This window comes from Ischnura elegans, chromosome 2 (genome assembly GCF_921293095.1).
Source record: "Ischnura elegans chromosome 2, ioIscEleg1.1, whole genome shotgun sequence".
Classification (NCBI taxonomy): Eukaryota; Metazoa; Arthropoda; class Insecta; order Odonata; family Coenagrionidae; genus Ischnura; species Ischnura elegans.
In genome coordinates, this window is record NC_060247.1 from 144,150,756 (window position 1) to 144,173,209 (window position 22,454).

At 37.9% G+C, this 22,454-nt stretch overlaps 1 protein-coding gene and 1 long non-coding RNA gene across 2 annotated transcripts in view; both read left to right on the forward strand.

Moving 5' to 3' along the window:
* The first annotated feature begins 246 nt into the window (after positions 1-246).
* LOC124174180 lies at positions 247-1,104 on the forward strand. Its single transcript, XR_006868897.1, has 3 exons — positions 247-416; positions 528-624; positions 777-1,104. It is a non-coding gene; the product is annotated as an uncharacterized LOC124174180 (long non-coding RNA).
* Positions 1,105-11,432: 10,328 nt separating this feature from the next.
* LOC124154740 (mitochondrial genome maintenance exonuclease 1-like) overlaps positions 11,433-22,454 on the forward strand; it is a 32,145-nt gene continuing 21,123 nt past the window's right edge. Inside the window, exons 1-2 of the mRNA XM_046528642.1 lie at positions 11,433-12,275; positions 12,508-12,727. Of these exons, the coding sequence (XP_046384598.1) occupies positions 11,603-12,275; positions 12,508-12,727 (893 nt within the window). The 5' untranslated portion in view covers positions 11,433-11,602. The remainder of the gene's footprint in view (positions 12,276-12,507; positions 12,728-22,454) is intronic.

The following is a 22,454-nucleotide window of genomic DNA, read 5'->3' on the forward strand; positions in this document are numbered from 1 at the left end:
CAAGTACAACATAATTTTGAAGTGCGTATGGATTAATGTCCAATGGAATATTAAAAAATTATGGTATGATTGGATTTTTGTTATTTCATATGCACTTGTGCACTCATACTACATGTGCATACTAAACATGACAATTGTGTTAATTTCTTTGGTGAATTTTTCTTCTGGCTGTCAACATGATTTTTGTTATTCTTGTATTAGCTGTTAACTCTTCATTGATCTGGTATTTTTTTATCTCTAGATGCAATGTTTGGTAGCAGTTGGTAGAAGAAATGAATGAGAATGAATTTCTTCAAAATATGTTGTGTCATCTTAGGATGACAATGTACCAGAGCTGTAAGCCCTTACAGGCAAACTTAAGAAGAATTCGGTTAAGAAATCATTTTATAGCACTCCAGTGTGTCCTGTTATTTTTCGTGAGTGCATCCAATAAGATATTCTAAGATTATTATAATAATTGATCATTGAAATGAACTTCTAATATATTACATTAAGTGACATTAACTATGTTTTATATAATTTCAAAGGTGTATGCAGAAGGGTCTACCGTGATGCATCAGATGTGGAGCTGAAAGGGTGTCTGAGTAATTGGGTCAACCAGGCTGAGGTCGGGAAAATAAGAAAGTAAGTAGTTGCTTCTCATTTCTCTGCCACACTAATTCATCCCAGACATTTTCTTCATATTTTCCATTCCCTCTTACAATAGGTATACACTATAATGTTCCATGATACATGATATATCATTTCACAAGGAGTAATTACTATTTTCTCTTCAGGGATTGGCAGAATAAACAGACCGAGGATCAGGCTGATGAGGACAATAATTTTGCTTAATAAGTTCATCAGTAACGATCTATAAGTATGTAACCATGTAAGTTTCATGCACCACCTTGTATTCCCATAACTAAACAAGAATTCAAAAGAATGAAGTTTTAATTTTACATTCTCAAAGCCAATCAGCATACTTGTGAATGTTTTGATAAAATTCGAGCAATATGTTTTTACCTTTTGAAGATTTCTGTATTTTAGTTATTACCATGTGTGGCCTAGGGGGTCATAAATTTTTAAAAGTGTTTCTGTCTTTGATGTTTCCTATTCAGTTTGTAAGTATTTCACTCACTTCATTGATAATGATTAACTATCGATGACTCCACCGCTGCCTCAGCATGTACATAATTAATGAGAAAAATAAATTTTTCAGCATTTATTTGTTGCCCATTTTATTAAATAAATTTAGCTTCCAAATTCTGTGCATGTGAAATGACTAACAATTGATAGAGTGGAAAATTTTAAATTTTGTTGTTGTAAATTGATCATTATTTAGGAGAGCATTTTATTTAGCAGAAATTTTAAGCCAGTTTTTCCTCAGCAAGTGTCACTACAGAAATGGTAGGTGTGGAACTAGTTTTCCTAGTATGTAGCAGGTGTGACACTACACATTTTCAGCAGGTGTGATGTGACAAGTTTGCTGCACGTTTGAAAAAGCGTAACTAGGAGGTTTGATTCAAGCTTGCAGGCTTGTCATGACAAGCTTGGTGCAAACTAGCAACTTTGTCATGACAAGCTTGCAGCAAGTTTAGCATGCTATCTGGGATCAATGTTAACGCACATAAAGAACTCAGAACAATATTTCAATTGCCAGCTCACTGATGAGTCGATGAACTAATATTGTCCACCAACAAGAAGGTAAAGTTAGCACCAATTATTAATGGGAACACAAATTAAGAACTCAAAAGAGTCATCTAATTGCCAGCTCACTGAAGAGTCCATCAGTTAACATTGTTCACACACAGGAAGGTAAAGTTCACAACAATAACTTGTATTATAATTCTAATTCACAACTTGCGGCAGCGGGAAGCAGAATGACGTCACACGAAGTTTTTCCTGGCATTCACACTTACCCCTCGCACTTTCGAGCGCTTGAAAATTTTCACTTTTCATTTAATCGCGGAAAATTGTTATCAACAAAAAGCGTGAACTACGTACTCCAGAAGTAGTAATGTTTTGATTCAGGTGATAAAAATATTAGGAAATCACCTTATTATATCCATTTTATACAAGTGTATACATGTTATACAATTGTATACATTTCATACAATTGTGTACATTTCAAAAAATCTTCTGGTGAGGAATATTTTGTATACAATAGGGTGGTTTCCTTCATCAAAGAAAACGAAAGGCATTGATTGCGATTCGTTACCCACCATTAGTGTATTCAAAATATACAAATTATTTTGTTTTAGAAATACCGGGTTAGACGAACGGCAATGGTCCATTTTTATCCTCATTTGAAAAGGGCGAGATTGGCGCCCATGCGATGCCACTCCACGTGACGTCACAGGGACCTAGTTTCTATACGAGAAGATAGGAGTTATACGTCGTCTGAGGTTACCATAGCATGCATGAGGCGCAGAGCTCAGGGAAACATGTCTTAACAATCACTTATTAAAACTGGCTAAGTTCGGAAAGTTTTCCTCGTTTGATAAGTTATTAATAATCCTTATTTAAGCCAAGCGCTACCAGCCAGCAGGGTACTAGGCTAGCCGCTAGCAGCCTGCGTCGTATCAGAGCTAAGCCTCGCCTCAAGGTCACCTCGCAGGGCGGGAGGGGGAACCAGAATTACGTCACGCGGAGAGACTTCCCGACATTCATACTTAAGCGTCGCGTTTTCGCGCGCTTCAAAATTTTCACTTTTCATTTAATCGCGAAAAATAGATATCGTCATTTAAAAATCTAAAAGCGTGAAATACATACTCCAGGAGTAATAATCTTTCGATTTAGGCAATAAAAAAATAATAGGAAACCACCCTATTGTATACAATTTTATACAGGATTTCCTGTATAAACCTGTACACAATTGTATACAAAATGTGTACATTGTATACAAATTTGGCTTCATACAATTGTATACAGTGTATACAATTTACACATTTTCATACACTGTATACAATTGTATGAAATGTATACAATTGTATGAAATGTATACAGTTGTATACATCTCGTGCAATTGTATACATTTCATGCAATTGTATACATTTCATACAATTGTATACATTTCATACAATTGTATACATTTCATACAATTGTATACATTTCATACAGTTGTATACAGTGTATGAAAATGTGTAAATTGTATACACTGTATACAATTGTATGAAGCCAAATTTGTATACAATGTACACATTTTGTATACAATTGTGTACAGGTTTATACAGGAAATCCTGTATAAAATTGTATACAATTGTATACAAAATTTTCACTGGGGTTTCCAATGCACACGCAGTTTATTGAATCATAAACACGATCATAACACGATAAACACCTAGCACGCTGATGAGATAGACCAGAATGACGTCACATACCGAGGAGCCAATAGATGAGCGTTTTCGTCTGCCTAATATCGTTGCGAAAACAATGCATATTAAATAGTAATTATTAAACAAATGCTGTTAATCGAAAGTAATGATATTTACGATACACTTTATCAAATAAATTGCATTTCAATCGTATTCCTCCCGAGTGCACATACTCTATTATCAACATACAATAGGGTTGTTCACCATATTTTTTTTATTTAAGAAATTGAAAGATCGTGCTTCAGAAGGAGCAATGACAATTATATTACGCTATTTTCTTCGTTGTACATGTTTAGAGAAGGCTTTAAACAGTGACAAATTTTACGTTACGCCAAAAAGCCCTACTTCCATCTTGAATTGATGTGTGACGTCACAAGCCTGTAGATGCCCTGCTGCAGTGTTGTTTAAGTGGCTCAGCAGGGTTATTCCCCTTTTTTTTAAGATCTCCAGCGTCTGCCGCCAGATCAGTGTTTAAAGAAAATCCAAATTTATCCTTTAATAAGAGTAATAATAAGCAAAATTACCCTTACTTGTACATATTTATTGCTCATCATATCACAAATAGCACTACAACGCACACATTTCACGAGCTGTCTTTTTGATACGTATAATAAGTATATTCCAAATCAACTGATTCAATAAAAAACTTGGCTCACCATAAATATAAAACACTATTATGTAACACTAATAAAACATGACAATCGGTTTTCCAATCACTCTGCACACACAAAAGAATTTGCACTCCTTGAAGTTCGAAAGGATTCTCCACACCTCACTTACCACTCATCACTAACGACTTAGAATCAGTTTACGTTATTTTACATTGACATTACGAAGACAATGAAATGAATAGGCTGAAAAAAATTATTAAACTAGTTAAACCAGTTATTGTAACATCAAAAAACTTCGAATTTCACTTTCACTATTACCGTAACCAAATATGACCAAAACAAACAACAGCGCAACGAAATTCGTGAAATGTAAACACTGACGAATGCTCCAACTGAATTGACAATAGGTGATAAAATCAAACAGAACTTAGAAGCGAACAAACGAATGAAAATTAACATACTTTCGATGTATCCTCTAAGTACAACTAGCTCAAATATGAAACATATCCTTCGCAATAGTTAGATACCTTAGATCGAAATGTATAGGGTTGATTGAACCAGCATGGAAGAAATAAATAATTTCGTCGAAGATGTTACATTCACAACTCACTTCACTTGTCGCTTCACTCTTTACTTCATCGTCTATATGCAATCAATTCACTCAGGGGTACATTAAGGGCACAAATTTTGTTCACTTGCACTAGCGGCAAAATGAAAGTTCACTGCACGTAGGTAGTTTCCTTGCAAATGCAGCTATACAAAACTTTCAATTCCTGTCAACAATTACACTACATACGTTGCCTGCCTAACTTGAAGAATGGATTTTATGTCGCCTTGATCCATCCGGAAGCTTCATGCACAACATAGGCCATTTCAAAATAAGGAATAACCTTGGCAAATGTCCAGTCGGCATGCAGAGTGCTCAGCTTGGCATCGAGCGATCGAGAGTACAGGCCAGCCGTACAGGCTTGTTTCGTCATCACCTCTATTTCAAGATGGCCGACCGTTTTTGGCGGCGTTTAAAATTGTTCGAATTTTGATTGCTAATAATTCCATTATTACTTTTTCAACGTATCTGTCATTCATCCCAATCAAAATAAAATTACATCAGAAGTGATATACATTCGTTTTTTTAGACCGTTTTGATAGGCTTGAACAACCCTATTAATATCCTTTGTTTAGAAGATTATACGCGGCCATCAAATCCAATAGTACCTTTGTATTAACAGGAATATTGTTTACTTCATCATTTCCAACATACATTTTAAAGTTATGTGTATAACCATAGCTGGAATTGCATAATTTGTACAGTTTTACCTCAAATCTTGCCCTCTTTAACCTTTTGTATTGTTAAAGAGTAGCAAGCCTGTCAACAAATTTATGTTATACAATGTTAAAATGTTTAATTTAGCATTAAATTCATATCAATGGAACAATTGTTTTTATTCATTCTGTTTTATTAGGGAATTACAGTCCCTATAGGGAATATCTATCCCTATAGGGAATGGGTGTCCCTATAGGGAATGGGTGTCCCTATAGGGAATGGTAGTCCCCATTGCCAATAGGGAACTTGCATACATTTCAGAAACAGTTGTGAGCTCCAAAATCATGTAGAAATACATGTTTGCGTATCACAGTGAAAAGGTTTTATTACTTTTTGATGTCGTTAGCGATATTTTATTCATTAAAGTTCAAGAGAATTTTCAAATACGAGTGGGACTCGAAAACGCCCGATGATTGGCTAGCGGCAAATTGACGTCATAGTTCAGTACGAGGAAGCGAAGGAAGCAGCATAGGCATTTGGACACAAGCGACGGCTTGGTTGTGAGGCATTTCTTAGTTCCAGTACAGTGAGTCCTCGTTTAACGTTCCTGAAAAATGTGACGATAAACGAAATGACGTTAATCGAAACATATATCCCATAAGAAACAATGTTAAAAGTGAATATCGGCTTCTATACGCGAAAAAAATTTGGCGTATCATATCCGGGGCATTTTTTACGATGGGAATTCGATATGGTGGTCGTCCGGGCAACATCGTCGCAATTAAAGGAACCAACCGATGTGCATCTGAAATGTTTTATAGTTCATAACAAAGTGAGACTTGCGTATAACATTGGCGAAAGCGTATACTCATGTGACATGTGTATTCTTTTGGCAGTCCGGTAGAGAGTCTTACGGTGAACTTATTTCCACCTCGAAGCTGTCGATGATACTTTCAACTTAAAAATACCTTGCCTGGAGGGCGACAGGAAGCTCTGAGGAAGCCAGACTATAAATGTTTCAATTTAGTAGCGATAATATAGACGAACTTCCAACACAATCTACCATCTTGTAACTCAAAACCCCGAAACCACTTCCTATTCTGCAGAAAGAATCGGTCAATCGCATTTCGATTAATATAATAAATACAACGTCTTCAGGTGTTAATAAGTTACTTTTGTAATTAGAAGGCCTTCCTAAAGTAACATTAAAATTTGAATATTTTCCAAACAGAGTCTTTAATACATTTTGGGAGCTTTTCTCACGATATATCTGAAACCTACTCTAAAGGCGAGCTCATCGTCATTGCGATCGGTTGTCACTTAAAAATTCCGTATCGGAAATCCTAGAGGGATGACCTTCGACGATGACCATGATCACCTGCACTCTCACTATCACTGGAACCCGTGGTGAAATTATCATCCCAATCCAATTTCTATTTGGTTTTAACTGGGAAAGAGCAACATAGAACTGCACATTCTTTGGACAACTTTGGGTTTGACTTTCCCTCAAACATCCCATTTCCCCTGTGGTGCACATCAGTCCTATCTTTATACGATAGCCTAACAACCTTTAAATGGATCCTTGGTTTATCCTGACAACCAACTAAATGGAAATTGCTGATCCACACGTCTTCCTCTATCTCCACAGTTTCCAAATCAAGGGCCGCGGAACATTCCTCATTGTGACTCAACTTTTTCTGAAAAGCAAGCCGGCGTAGAATAAAATCAAAGAATGCTGCGATTCATTGTTTGTGACCACCTCTGGATTCCATTCTTTTTCCATCTACAACTTCCTTTATCTTTGGGACAAGACGATGTTTAAATATTTTCATTAATTTATAACAAAATATAAGTTCTAAAAATACCCAAAAGCCATTTTATTAATCCGCACTGACGAGTGTAAATTAATGTGGAAGATGAATGCTGTAGACGTAGTAGTTTTCCTTAGGTTGAGTTGCAAAGTTCATGAAGTTGACAAAACGGCTAATTTTTCGGTGCGCGGAGTCATTTATATTCATATTATAGTCACTGGCCGTGTCTATACATTTTTCAATTTTTTTGTAATAAAATAAATCAGAATTTAGGATAAAATTTCCTTTAAAATGACATATAGTTCATTATTATAGCATGCAGTGAAGCCAGGGTATAAATTTGCAAAGTACTGCGGCACATCATTTTGACGCCGACAGTAGAAGAAAACGCTGTCTTCTTGGCTGGCACTCGAATGCATGAGGATCAACGTTGCTCTGTATTTTCATATTTCCTCTCTTGATTTTAAACATCATGGAATTTTCTATGTCCTTCCGTAACTGAAATTGAACAAGTGCCATAAATAATTTGAACCATCATAACCATCGAGAAACACCTATCTCGATTTTTGTTGTGAAGTTGAGTTTTTATTCTACGGCGGCCGAATTATCGAAAAATCTCAGTTTCAAGTTATTCAGTCAATGAAATATGGATATATTATTAATATTAAAGTTATCTTCGCTCACATAGCACACGGGTTTATCATTCCGTTCATTGTACTCTTATTTTTCCGTAACGCTCATCCCGACAGACGGCATGCATCGAGGCTTTTCTTCTAATTTCCTCCGTGGAAATGCAGACGAAATTTTTTTCTGGGGTGTTATTGCACAGAGGAACAATGCACCACTTGTAATTTTTCCTTATTTCACCCATGTTCTCCTTTAAACGCAACGTGGCTCTTCCAAACCTGCAGTTACTGGGCTTGGATCTTGGACTCGTACTGAACTATGATGTCACGGCCAAAGATTAGTGGGGGCGGTATTTTTTAGCCCGCGAAACTCGGGAGACTTTTGGGAGTCATTTTCTAGGGTAAAAACTGAATTTTAAGCGGAAAAAAGTATATTGCGGTACTAAGTGTTTACTGTAGTATATCAGCATACTGTTTATAAAAAGTATGCAATTTCCCTATTCCCTATAAGGAATTTTAATGGGTATTTTCAATGGGGAATTACAGTCCCTATAGGGAATAACTGTCCCTATAGGGAATGGTAGTCCCCATTGCCAATTCCCTATAAGGAATTTTAATGGGTATTTTCAATGGGGAATTTTTAACAGGGTAACGGTTTGAATCATGATGGTTTTTATATAAAATATGTTTTAAAAAATGCCGCCGGGATTTTAATGATTGCCCCTTACCAATAGGGAAATTGCATACTTTTTATAAACAGTATGCTGAAATACTACAGTAAACACTTAGTACCGCAAGATACTTTTTTCCGCTAAAATTTCAGTTTATACACTAGAAAATGACTCCCAAAAGTCACCCGAGTTTCGCGGGCTAAAAAATACCGCCCCCACTAATCTTATGCCGTGACGTCATAGTTCAGTAGGAGTCCAAGATCCAAGCCCAGTACTGCAGGTTTGGAAGAGCCGCGTTGCGTTTAAAGGAGAACATGGCTGAAATAAGGAAAAATTACAAAAGGTGCATTGTTCCTCTGTGCAATAACACCCCAGAAAAAATTTTCGCCTCCATTCCCACGGAGGAAATCAGAAAAAAGGCCTCGATGCATGCCGTCTGTCGGGATGAGCGTTACGGAAAAATAAGAGTATAATAAACGTAATGATAAACCCATGTGCTATGTGAGCGAAGATAACTTTAATATAAATAATATTTCCATATTTCATTGACTGAACGATTTGAAACTGAGATTTTTCGATAATTCGGCCGCCGTAGAATAAAAACTCAACTTCTCAACAAAAATCGAAATAGGTGTTTCTCGATGGTTACGATGGACTCAAATTATTTATGGCTGTTGTTCAATTTCAGTTACGGAAGGACATAGAAAATTCCATGATGTTTAAAATCAAGGGAGGGAATATGAAAATATAGAGCAACGTTATTGATCCTCAAGCATTCGAGTGCCAGCCAAGAAGACAGCGTTTTCTTATACTGTCGGCGTCAAAATGATGTGCCGCTGTACTTTGCAAATTTATATCCTGGCTTCACTGCATGCTATAAAAATGAACTATGCGTCATTTTAAAGGAAATTTTATCCTAAATTCTGATTTATTTTATTACAAAAAATTGAAAAATGTAGACACGGTCAGTGCAATAAATGACTCCGCGCACCGAAAAATTAGCCGTTTTGTCAACTTCATGAACTTTGCAACTCAACCTAAGGAAAACTACTACGTCTACAGCATTCATCTTCCACATTAATTTACACTCATCAGTGCGGATTAATAAAATGGCTTTTGGGTATTTTTAGAACTTATATTTTGTTATAAATTAATGAAAATATTTAAACATTATCTTGTCCCATAGTTTACCCCGAAAGATAAAGGAAGTTGTAGATGGAAAAAGAATGGAATCCAGAGGTGGTCACAAAAAATGAATCGCAGCATTCTTTGATTTTATTCTACGCCGTTGCTTGCTTTTCAGAAAAAGTTGACTCACAAGAGGAATGCTCCGCGGCCTTGATTTGGAAACTCTGGAGATAGAGGAAGACGTGTGGATCAGCAATTTCCATTTAGTTGGTTGTCAGGATAAACCAAGGATCCAATTAAAGGTTGTCAGGCCATCGTAAAAAGATAGGACTGATGTGCACCACAGGGGAAATGGGGTGTTTGAGGGAAAGTCAAACCCAAAGTTTCCCAAAGAATGTGCAGTTCTATGTTGATCTTATTTCCCCAGTTTAAACCAAATAGAAATTGGATTGGGATGAGATTTTCACCACGGGTTCCAGTGATAGTGAGTGTGCAGGTGATCATGGTTATCGTCGAAGGTCATCCCTCTAGGATTTCTGATACGGAATTTTTAAGTGACAACCGATCGCAATGACGATGAGCTCGCCTTTATAGTAGGTTTCAGATATATCGTGAGAAAAGCTCCCAAAATGTATTAAAGACTCTGTTTGGAAAACATTCACATTTTAATGCTACTTTAGGAAGGATTTCATTACAAAAGTAACTTCTTAACACCTGAAGACGTTGTGTTTATTACATTGATCGAAGTGCGATTGACCGATTCTTTCTGCAGAATAGGAAGTGGCTTCGTGGTTTTTGAGTCACAAGATGGTAGATTGTGTTGGAAGTTCGTCTATATTATCGCTACTAAATTGAAACATTAATAGTCTGGCTTCCTCAGAGCTTCCTGTCGCCCTCCAGGCAAGGTATTTTTGAGTTGAAAGCATCATTGACTGCTTCGAGCTGAAAACTCTCTACCGGACTGCCAAAAGAATACACATTTCACATGAGTATACGCTTTCGCCAATATTATACGCAAGTCTCACTTTGTTATGAACTATAAAACATTTCAGATGCACATCAGCTACCTTTCCATTTCTCGGCATCGACTTTCGGCGCCGACGAAGTCAATTAAAATACCCTGTTATCATGATGGAATCAATAACAGGAAGCTTAATTGATAGGATCAGCCTAAGAATAACCATATTCCTTCATCTTTACGCAATTTATCGCTTTCAATGAAGGAGAAATAGATCAAATAATAGCCCTGAAGTCACATTGGACAACTCCGATACGTCTGCACTTCAATAAATTAATCATAACCACGCCGTCGCATGTATTCAAGTATGCAACATCTACTATGGCCGTGCCGCCGTGCCTCCTCGTACTGAACTATGACGTCACTTTTCTACCAGCCAATCATCGGGCGTTTTCGCTTCTCACTTGAATTTGAAAATTCTCGTGAACTTTGATGCATTAAATATCGCAAACCACCTCATAAAATAATAAAAAACTTTCACCGAGGTATGCAAACATATATTTTTATATAATTTTGGGGCTATTGATTATATCTGAATTATATGCAAGTTCCCTATTCCTTTACCATATCAAATTTACTTAATTATCGTAATATAAACTCAGAATCAGAACTATTCTCTCAAAAAAATATTTTGCCCAATTTTCCAATTTTCAATAGTTTATTCGTTCCTTTTGCGGAGAGCTCATTCATTGGAATTGGGCAAAGCAGCAGGAATAGCAGCGCCACAAATCAATGCTTACGTTTAAGAGTGATTCTCCTCGGTGATCGCAATCACAGTTAAGAATCTCCGTTACTGATGAGTAGCAGTCACAGGTAACGAAGTGATTGGAAAATCACAGTTCCGCTCATCACTACCGCCGATTTTTTCAAGTGAAGATCGATCTATAACAATCGATCGAAAGATTAAATATCGATTACACAATCGAGACCATCGCAACTCAATAATCGATTATTTTCTCTCGCGCGATCCTTCTCTCATCTCTTCATTCTGGCCGGAGCGGGTGAATTCCTTGTTTATATGTTACCTTATTAAATAAGTTGGATTTGAAATGGGATAGTTATGCCTATTTTGTCTTTTTGAATGCAAAAATAACATACTTATCTAATTGATGATTGTATGAGGTCATATTTAGTGATGATGCACCCTTTCTGTGGACTTCGAGTACCCTGTCATTTACGTCGAGTGCTTATCAGATCTATCAATGGAAATGCAAAGAATAAATTCTCTGTCGGAGAAGCAGTGAGGAGAGTGAATAGAGAAAACAAATATTTGTATGGAAACTTAATTGAAAGTAGGGGGAAAAGAAGGAAATGCCTGGCGAGAACACTGAGGACAGATGAAGCCAAAGCAGTAGGTCTTGTGTCACCCAAAGAAGAGAGTGATGTAAACTACCACGATTCGAATCTTTACCCACAGATTCAGACAAAGTTGATCAAGGTCAGTGATGGAAGCACTAGTACGCCCCTGAAAACGAACTCACTTTCCTCTGTTGGTGGCGAAGTTGATGCGAAGCCACCGCAATGTGATGCAAATGTTGTGCCGTCCACGGTTTTGAAATGTATTAAAGGTTTTCCTTTGATCAATCATTCTAAAAGTTCTTGCGCCTCAAATGACTTTCAGCAATTTGAAAGTTTACAATTCCTTAGCAAAGAATATTCGAAAAGATATCCATCGGTTGGTAAAATATTGAATGCCACTCTGCCGGATGTTTCCAAAGTTCTTTTAAAAAAATGGAGAGAAAAAATGATATCATTATTGGGTGAAGAAGGTTTCCTCAAGTTCAACAGAGGTAAATAAAACCCGTCAATATACATGATTTTTTTGTTCGTCTCTTTAAATGTATCATCCATAGCTCCTTATTACTTCTGATAATCTGTCTAATTATCTGAGATGAACGTATGCGTTCATCAGTTGTTCTTCTGCTGTTGATTCCTAACCTGAGTGTATGATCCATAGTCACCTTGGGGACAATTTCCCAGAGTGAAATTAAAACAATGTCGCAAATGTTTTATTTCTCGCAGCACAGCTGAGCGCGGGCGTTCAGTTCCACGCTGCAATCCAATCTTACCTTCGGGGTGCATCAAAGGACAGCCTTAACCTTGACGGACAGGGAGTTTCTGGATCTTGGGAAAGCTTGTCTTCGGTTATTTCAGAGATTCAGAGTGTCCGTGTGTTGGAGGGACCAGTCCGACACACTCATCTCTTGTACCACGGCGTTGCGGACTGCGTCGCTTCATACCAGTCAGTACTTCTCCTCCTTGAATTTCTTCTTTAGAATTGAAGGCGATTACTTCAATTGCAAACAGCGTTTGGAGTACCATCAGTTAACAACTGTAAAATCATTACTTGTAATAATCTTTCTTTTTGGAAACTTTCATTCAAATGGACCCATAGTTTGAAAATTCAAGTCATGTACGGAGTAAGTCAAGGAGCTTGAAATTCTATTACTTAAAAATGAAGTTACTCACACATCACTCTCACTTCACAAAAGTTTTCCTTTTCAAAGTGAAAACTGGCAATGCTGAACATCTACAGGTGACTAGAATGAATGCAGTAGTGGCAGCAAAGCACTATCCCGTCGTAGTCTCATGAAGGAGAATACCGCATAAGCGTATAAATTATAAATTTGAAATATTCTAAACTGCAAACACAATAAAAATTACTGAAACTTGGCTATATAACCTTTTATAGCTAAACCTAATTAATTCCTTTTCTACACTCCTGGAAATGACACAATTATTCTAATTTCCAGTCCATTGTACAAAATAACCTTTCTGTCCCTGCACACCATTAAAGAATAAATATTATCACACATATGTACACATTATCCCTTGTCGCTCTTGAGGCTCTATAGAGCATGACTATGTTACATCCTTTGAACTCTTTACTGTAACCATCTTTTTTGAAATTATTGCGTGAATAGGTAATTATTAGGCACAAAATTATTTATTCTAAGTATATTTGCATACTTTTGAAAACCCATCATTATTGACACCCGACATTCACTTAAAATTTATAGTAGGGTGAGAAACGACGGTTGGTGAGGAAAGTGCATGTTTATACTCAATTGTGTAATCGCATATGATGGATTTTGATGCCTGCCATTACCCATCTTATTATTTTTTTATGAAGAATAATTCACAATTTCTATTTTGGCTGTCAATCATTCTTTTGTGGAGGCATGCACAGAATGCAGTTGCCCACATTTGATGCCAAGGAGTTGGGGGTTCCAGAAATTTCAGAGGGGAGGAGGTACATTAAAAAATGCCACATTATAGTCATTGCATCATTTCACATAATTTTTTAATGAATATGTTCAAAGTATAAATTATAATAATTGTTCAGCTCATGCTTGAGATGAAATCCCATTGCAGGAAAAATTTTACCTGCCCTCATAAATCAGCCAGTCTTTGAAGCATACTTTCGTTCTTTTAGCTCTGAATTCTCTTTTTAAAACATTTGAACATACAATATGGAACATATTAGTTGCTCTATCAATGCAAATTTTATCACAACCTATTTCAATTTAGTATATGTAGGTACTCATTCTACACTCTTGGATATGCTTTTTTGCTTGGAGCAAATCCAGCAAAATCAGGATTATCATGTTTTATTGTGTCCCCGGGCTCGGTGATAAAGTGGAGAATTATGCGTTGATGTGGTCAGCTAGGTTGAGCAGTTTATTTTGTACTCTTGCAGAAAACAGTAAGAAAATTTCTGTCTACTCAATGATTTTGGAATTCCTGCTCTTATTTTGATTATCATCCATGTTTCTTCACCCGTTTCCTAGCATGATTTAGCCCATGATTTCCAGTCCGTCTTGAAGGCATTTGCTTGCTGTGTGTTATCTGATATTATCTTTTTTTTAGCATTTTAAAGATCATGAGCGGATCGAGGATTTTTTCTGTGGGGGGCATTTGGGTCTGACAGGCAAACCATCTTCTCATACTTGAGATTAAAAACAAGATAAAACAATTACAGAAAGAAATATTCTCATTATTTTAATGTGAAAGTACCGTATAAGCGTGTGTAAGAGGCGCACCCCAATTTTGAGCATCGGAGCTATGAAGAAAAACATTTTGCGGCATTTTTTTTAATATATCGCGCTGTGTTGCAGATGTACGCCTGGAATTTCGACAGTCATCGAACTTTCCTCTTTCAATATTAATTGAAAGAGGAAATTTTGATAACTGCGGCGGTAATAGCGGCATAAAAGGGAGTAGAAAGAGTTCTGATCCTCTCTTCGCATACGCCGTTGCTCTACGATGCTTGTCCTATTCACGAAGAATTTTGTTTAAATGCTCTCGCAGGAGTATTGCAATAGAATTGCAGCCGTGGAAAATTTTAAGGCAAAACACGACAGGCACATAGCGTGATCCTTCCCAAGAGCTGGGAGAACAATCAGGGCAATCTCAGCACCGTAGGATAATAACCACGTCGTAGATTTAACGGAGCCACACTCGGCCCTCCATCAGCCAATGCCTCTGCCGTTTTTATTCCTTTCCGAGACCCCACAGGAAAATAGGAAAACATCAAGTTACAGAGGAACAATCGAAACGTGTTTCATCCCTACCCCGTCTCACCAACTGACCTAGATCGATCTCCCAGTTTATGGAGGCCAAATGCTTGGTGAGTCATCTACTGAGCCCGAAGATATCCCGATAGCTTTCAATAATTGTATGACACGCACGAGGTTCAAAAAAAGAAAGAGATCTAACGCGACGTATATCTGACAGAATATAAGTTTTTTAAGCTCTAATTGTTTGACACAAAGATTTATAGTTACAACAAGGCTACTTATATTCAAAATAGTCCAAACAGGACAATTTTGGAAGAAACAAGCATAGCATAAGCGCATTCAAAGAAGACGAGACGGACTGGAAACTTTAGGCAACGCAAACTGCGTATATGACATTGCTGCGCCTTCGCCCCTTCGCTTTGAAGGCAACGACATCACATGCAAGTTCGGACGTGTTATTCCCGTGCTCCTTCGCTCATAGCCTCGTAGCTTGAAATACGGAGGGGAGGGAGTGCACTCCTTCCCCTCCGTATTTCGTTGCTTGCTTCGAAGACGGAGGGATCGCGCTCCTTCCCCTGGACCTCTCCTTCCGCGCTCTTCACTTATAAGCATTTCTGATTTCTTCCATCCACAATTTAGTCTAACAATGAACACACTCGTTCGAATTTTTTAAAGCGCAGAATTTGGCACCAATATAATTTTCAGTTACAATAATCCTCATATTAGCGTCTGAAGATGATTTTCGAAAAATCAGGTCCTCAGCGTTATGGAAATTACTCGGCAAGGCAGATATTGACTATTAACCATGTATGTCCTTTAAAACTAAGCGTTTCTCTACGTTTGATAAGCGATTACTATATGCAGTATAAATGCCGCGGGATGCCCACTCGTGGTAGTAAATTTAGCGCGCCCTCCGGAGCGAAAAACCCCCGTGCGATCTTTTCCATGTTCACCTCTGGGGTACAGACGTGACGGCGCGATGCTTACAAGAAAAGCAAACAGGAGCATTTTAATAATACGTCACTACGGGAGAAACTCCCCTGCCTGCCGCTTGTTTTTGACCTAGGATTACAGATGACTGACTCACACTGAAAACCAAGGCCACTCAATTCCCCTTCGACTTGCGACCGGTGAAGGGGAGGGGGGAAGATAAGAAGTTTGTGTAAGAGGCGCACCCCCATTTTCGGCTGCAATTTCTGGGAAAAAAGGTGCGCCTCTTACGCACGCTTATACGGCAATTATGTGGTATGAAATTAAATGATCTAGGCTCCATGATGCACTAAACCAGGGGTCTCCAATTTACTAGGCCACGAGGGCCACATTCCAAGTTCCAAATTGCCCCGTGGGCCGGATGGCAAATTTGCCGATGACTGAAGTACATGATATTTGATACTTGAAAGGAGTGCACGGGCCGGATGAAAGCCCTCCGCGGGCTAGATTCGGACACTGCACTAAACAAAATGAATGTAATGATAAATATTACAATATATACCATGATTATACGAAGTCAGCGGGAATGGAAAATTTTCTCTTCGTAATATCGAGTTTCGTAATTTCAAACCTTTTTAATTAGTCTCTTTTTAATAATTTAATTAGCGAGAAACTCTTTGCTTTTGTTTTCACCGCTCTTTTTTGTCTTAAGTGGCCTGTTGTAAACGTTTTCGGTAGTTATTTATGCTAGAACTTGAAAAAATACATTTTGTGACTTTTGCCGTGAAAGATTGTTAAAAAAAATCATACGACCTTAAACTTTCTATTATTAAAAACCAATGATATTAGCGCTTAAGAAATTCCCATCCATTTTAAAAAACCTAATCAAGTAACGAATTGAAAATTTTTGTATACGAATTTAATCTTACTTAGAAATGCTTGGTCAGTGGCGAATAGCAACTATTATCCACGCCGATTATAGATATTTCTTTCCAACACCTGTGAAATTTTAATGGCAGTTGATCTAACCGCCATTTATGTCGCCCTCTATCGCTCAGCGACCAGAAAAAATAAAAAAGGGCCTTAGTCCATTTTCGAAATAACCTACGTAAGTTAATATTTGTAGTTCCCTTTGTATTGTCAGGCGAATGAACAATCTTTAATTAGACGAGTCTCGGATAATAGCATATTTCTTTTGTGTTCAATCTTGCTTCTTCCATAGCAAACACAAACTGTCCGAAAGCATCCACGAAGGAGTGTACGAGGTGATGTGTGATTGCAGCAAGGCATACATCGGCCAAACTTCCAGAGCTCTTAGATGCCGCCTTCAAGAGCACCGGAGAGCCATTAAAAAGAAGCAGTTTCGTACCTCAACCATCGCCGAACACACATGGAGCGGAGCGAAACACAATATAAATGTGGAAGAAGCAGCATTGATAACAAAGGAAAGACACTATTATCCGAGGCTCATAAGAGAAGCCATCGATATAAAGAAAAGCCCAAATAACTTCAATAGAGAAGTTGGCCACACACTGCCCAGCTGTTGGGAATGGGTTTTCAGCGAAAACAAGAAAGCACGCCAAAAGGAACCAGCCCCTGGCTGAAGGAAAGGTATATAAGGAAATCACCAACTGCATCTTACACTTCGGACCTGAAGAAGCAAACTGCAACGTATGCGAAAAATGTCGTCGCCATAGATGAACAGACACGCGGAAGAGAACCTGAAAGCTGCCAATCATGGGATGGGTCGATTGCCTGGTCAAGGAAGTGGGGGCAGGATAAAGAATGGTGCTGAGGGTGTGCGGAAGAAGGGTGGGCCTTCAGTCTTGACTGAGACTACGTTTGGGGGCCGTGTTTTTTTTACGACGCATTCAAGCTACGTCATCATAGGGGGGGGGGGGAGAAATGCTAGGGGGGAGGTTTGGGATTTGTAAGTTGGGTGCCAGGAAGATCAGCAAAAGGCCATAGAAGAGAGTAAACTAAGGATTTGGAAAGAAAGATCTCTCGGAATGGGGAAACGGGTAGGAGTTCTACAAGAAAGTTCATTGTTCATTCATCTAAAAGTCTAATCTGTAAATTATCAACAATTTTGACTTTTTCCTGTGGATATTTGATTGATCCAATCAAATTTAAAAAGTACTGTATGGATACAGCTGAAATTTTTGTCAAAAATTATGGATGGTTTTATATGCCACCCACAGTGCATATAGTGTTAATACATTGTGCAGACGTAATTGAATTGGCTCTTCTCCCAATTGGAGAACTGTCGGAGGATGTCCAGGAATCGCGGAATAAAGATATTAGAAAATATCGTGAGCATCACGCGAGAAAAATATCTCTAATTCATACGAATGAGGATATTTTGCGGAGACTGATCCTAACATCTGATCCTTATATTAGTGCATTGGGGACTGAATTGAACAAATGCCAGGGCCTTAAATATCTTCCGCAGGAGGTTCGTGATCTCTTAATCTTGCAAGAGTCGCAAGATTCTGCGAGCGAATGCGAAGAGGAGAATGGGTGGGATTCAGAAGAATCTGAGGCTGAATAATTATAATACAAAATTGTACAGTTATAAGGCATTAAACATGTTTGTATGAGAATAAAAGAGTCACTTACATACTATTTTGATGCTTATTTAATTATTAATTTTTACATACAGGAGAACCTCAGGAAGTCTACAGAAATCGCCCCTCTTCAACGTAAATCAACGCACCCAACAACCCTACTTTTAGCCGTTTTTTTGTTTGCATTACTAATTTCAAAGGTCATACTATGTAGCTAATTATCGTTCATTTTCATATTCGATCATAATTACCGTTTGACTATGCAGTCAGCATTATTATTAGCCAGGTGATAAGTTATAATTCCACAATACTTTCTAAAATAATAGTTTTTTCGTAAAAATAACTGCAGAAATGAAATTAGGCAGACAAGAAACACGTAAGGTGCAATTTTCAAAGAAATCCAACAAAAATCTGAATTATGTCCCACTTTTTCGTGACCACTGTGCATTGCCGCCTCGTGGGTGGATGGCAAACTGCGAAAACTTAATGCTAATGCAAGGAATCAAAAAATTTCCATTGAAATTGGCAATAGAGGAGCCATTTCGCCCTCAACACGGGCTCGTGTACAAAGTATTATGTCATCGGTGAGATGAGGTGTTATGAGGTTGTAACTGGTTTCCATCCTGCGATGCTCCTGGGAAGATTCTGGGGGTGCTCACAACTCAATGGTTACCGTAGCCTAGCGAAGGAATAGGTTCTTTGAGATGAGTAGATACCTTCACTGTGCAGACAATACGATGCCCGACATAATAGACAAATTGTGGTAGCTTCGCTGTAGATCACTAAATTGAAAGAACGTTTCAGAGGGATTTTTCCCACTGAAAAAACTCTCTTTTGGCAGGAGTATGATTGTGGAGTATTTTGGTATCCATCCTTGCATGTAATTCATTCGGCGGAGGACAATCAGTTTTGGTGGTAATGGTGGAATATTTTCCTTGACTTTTGGATGTAGCTGTTCACAATCTGAAGCTGTTCACAATCTGTTCACGAGCGAAATCTGGTCATTGCATGTCACAATTAGAGATCAGGCGTGTAATAATGCAAACATTACTGACCATACATCGATGCAAAGGCAAGTATAGCCGCCGTACTACTTCATTTTCAACAGAGGCAGACAGTGAAATATGTTACGATGCTAATGATCAATTAGTCTCAAAAGATTGCGTCGCCGTGCTGGAGAACATTGCGCTTCCGTCAAATGCACTGCATGCGATGCATGAAATATGGACAAATATTGCTTTACTACTTACCACTCAAAATGGTACGTATACACCGGCATTGAACTCTAAAGCAATCTTTAGTTTATATGAAACAAATTGATTCAAATTTAATTCAATTTTATAAGGTATTACACCCTTATATGTTGTGAGAATATTTTTCAAACATGTATATTTATTCTATGTATTTTCCAAAATTGGGAAATGCATTTTCAACTATTTTACTTATTAGCCATGTAAAAATATTATTTAAATGTGCCTTCAACAAATTCAAGGTTCTGTAATTTTATAACACTACTGCCGAAAACTTAAATTTATACATATATTTAAAATAATTTTTCTTGATGTGTATTTGACAAGTTTATAATATAAACATTATAAATTTAAATATACCCCAAACTTGTGAAATAGCATTGAAAAAATCCAAAACACTTTACATCTTAAAAAATCACAATTTACATCGAAAAATTTATGAATCGCGGGCAATGGAACTCTGAAAATTATTGCTAAATTTTTAAACAATTTAATTTAAATTTAAACAAAAGCTTGAAAATAGTGTACGTAATTAATAATATGTTTTTCTAGTGTTTTTTATCATTTAAATGAACAGTGCAGCTCAAATGCGAAAAATATTTGCTTTTTCTGGGGAAATATTACCTTGCACCAAAAGACAACAGATCCGCCCAATGTGACATTTATGTCACAGCCTGTATCTCGGAAACTACACAACCGATCAATGAAATATTTTCAGAATGTAGTAAAAATGAGACCCTTACCATTCCCCTAGAATATGAATTATTAATCTCAAAAAAAATATTTTGGGCGGATCCAGGTTAATACAGATATTTTGCTTGGGCAGCAGTTTTGTTGTTTTTAAAATGCTGGCTAGATTTGGTGTTCTTTTAAAGACGAGTGAAGGGCGTCACGGGAAATATCTGGATGTGGTTGTGTTGTCTGAGGGGATGGGGAAAAGGTCTTTTAGGGTCCTACGCAGTACGTCCACGCCAGGAAAAAAGGTTGTGCAAAAGGAAAGAAACTGTGACGAATTGTCCCCGCCTAGTTTTTTTGGGACATATGATTTTTTTCGGATCTAGTTTCGGAGGAGGGATTCCGGGTAACCCCTTCTCCAGAGAGCATAGTGTAAATTAGAAAGAAATACTGATTTGTGAATTAAAAACTTTGCTGTTTCTACAATTTGGAACTTTATTTTCCTGACTAGTTTCGATACACTGTATCATATTCATAGGACTAGCAGTACAAGTAGCGTTGCTGTGGGTTATATACCAAAAAGGGGGGGCAAAGAGTGGAAAGGGTGGGGAGGGGAAAGGGGTGGAGAGGAGATGTCTGTAGAGCGCTACATTGTTGCACTTTGCGTAGGAGGGGGGGGGGGAGAGGAAAGGGAACGTACTTAGGGAACGCGGCGTGGGTTAGCGTCATGGGGATTATTTTTCGGGTGCAAAATTGGGATGTCCAGGAGGGGGGAGTGGAATGGGAAAAGGTGGTCATTAGTGATGGGCTCTTTCTTTTTGACTATTATTAAAATTTCCAGTTGCTCCCTGATGTCCATTTGTGACCCTTTATTCGCACGGTGCAGCAACTCCGGGGTGAAATCCGCCTGATGTCCTACTTCAAGGAGGTGGGAGGCAAACTGGGACATCCCCGTTTTCTTGATGTAGTCTCGTCTGTGTTCTTCGCCTCTAATGGCTAGGTTCCTCCCCGTTTGTCCCACATATTTGGCGCCACAATCACTGCATTTTAGTTAGTAAACCCCACTATGGAGGGCTGGGTTTATGGAGTCTTTGATGGGTGGAAGCAAGCTTTTTAGATTCCTGTTATTGTAGTAAGCCGGATGAATGTCCATTTCTTTGAGAAACTTTCCTATTTTAATAGAGGGTTGTCCTACATACTTCAGGCATCGCCACGATCCTTTGTCATTTGTGGTTGAGGAGTAAAAATCCTTGATTAAAATTTTTTTCCTTTTGCCTGCCAGTGAATCGTCGATTAATTTTTCAGCGTAACCATTGGCGACTGCAATTTTTTTAATTGTGATTATATCTGACATGGAAGCTGTTGGCTCTAATGGTACGGCTAATGCTCTGTGCAGCATGCAGTGAAAGGCTGCTAATTTTTGATTACTGGAATGTTTAGAGGATGAGTGGATGACCTGATTGGTGCACGTGGGTTTACGATAAATAGTGAACTTGTGTTTCCCGTTTGTGATTGAAATATTAAGGTCCAGAAAATTTAAAGAATGTCCCTCTGGTAATTCCATCGTGAATTTGATGTTGGGGTGCAAAGAATTGATCATCTTCAAGAAATTTCCCAGTTGTCTTTTCATTCCTGTCCATAAACATAGAATGTCATCGACATAATGAAACCAATAGTGTACATTATTCATGAGGGGGTTTTCACTTTGAAAAAGTTTATCTTCTAGTTTGTTTAAAAAAATTTCGGCTAGTAGGGGTGATAAGGGGGAGCCCATCGCTAAACCTTCCGATTGCTCATACACATTCCCGTTAAACAAGAAATAATTTTGATTAATACACACTGTTAATAATGATATGAGTTCGTCACAAATGTGTGTGGGTGTCTTCACTTTTTGCAGCACTTCCTTTGCTGCGAGAACAGCTTCTTCTCCTGGAATACTGGTAAATAAATTCACTACATCGAGAGAAACTAAACAAGAATTCTTGGGTGTGGTTACTTCTGTTAAGCATTTAGCGAGTTCAATGGAA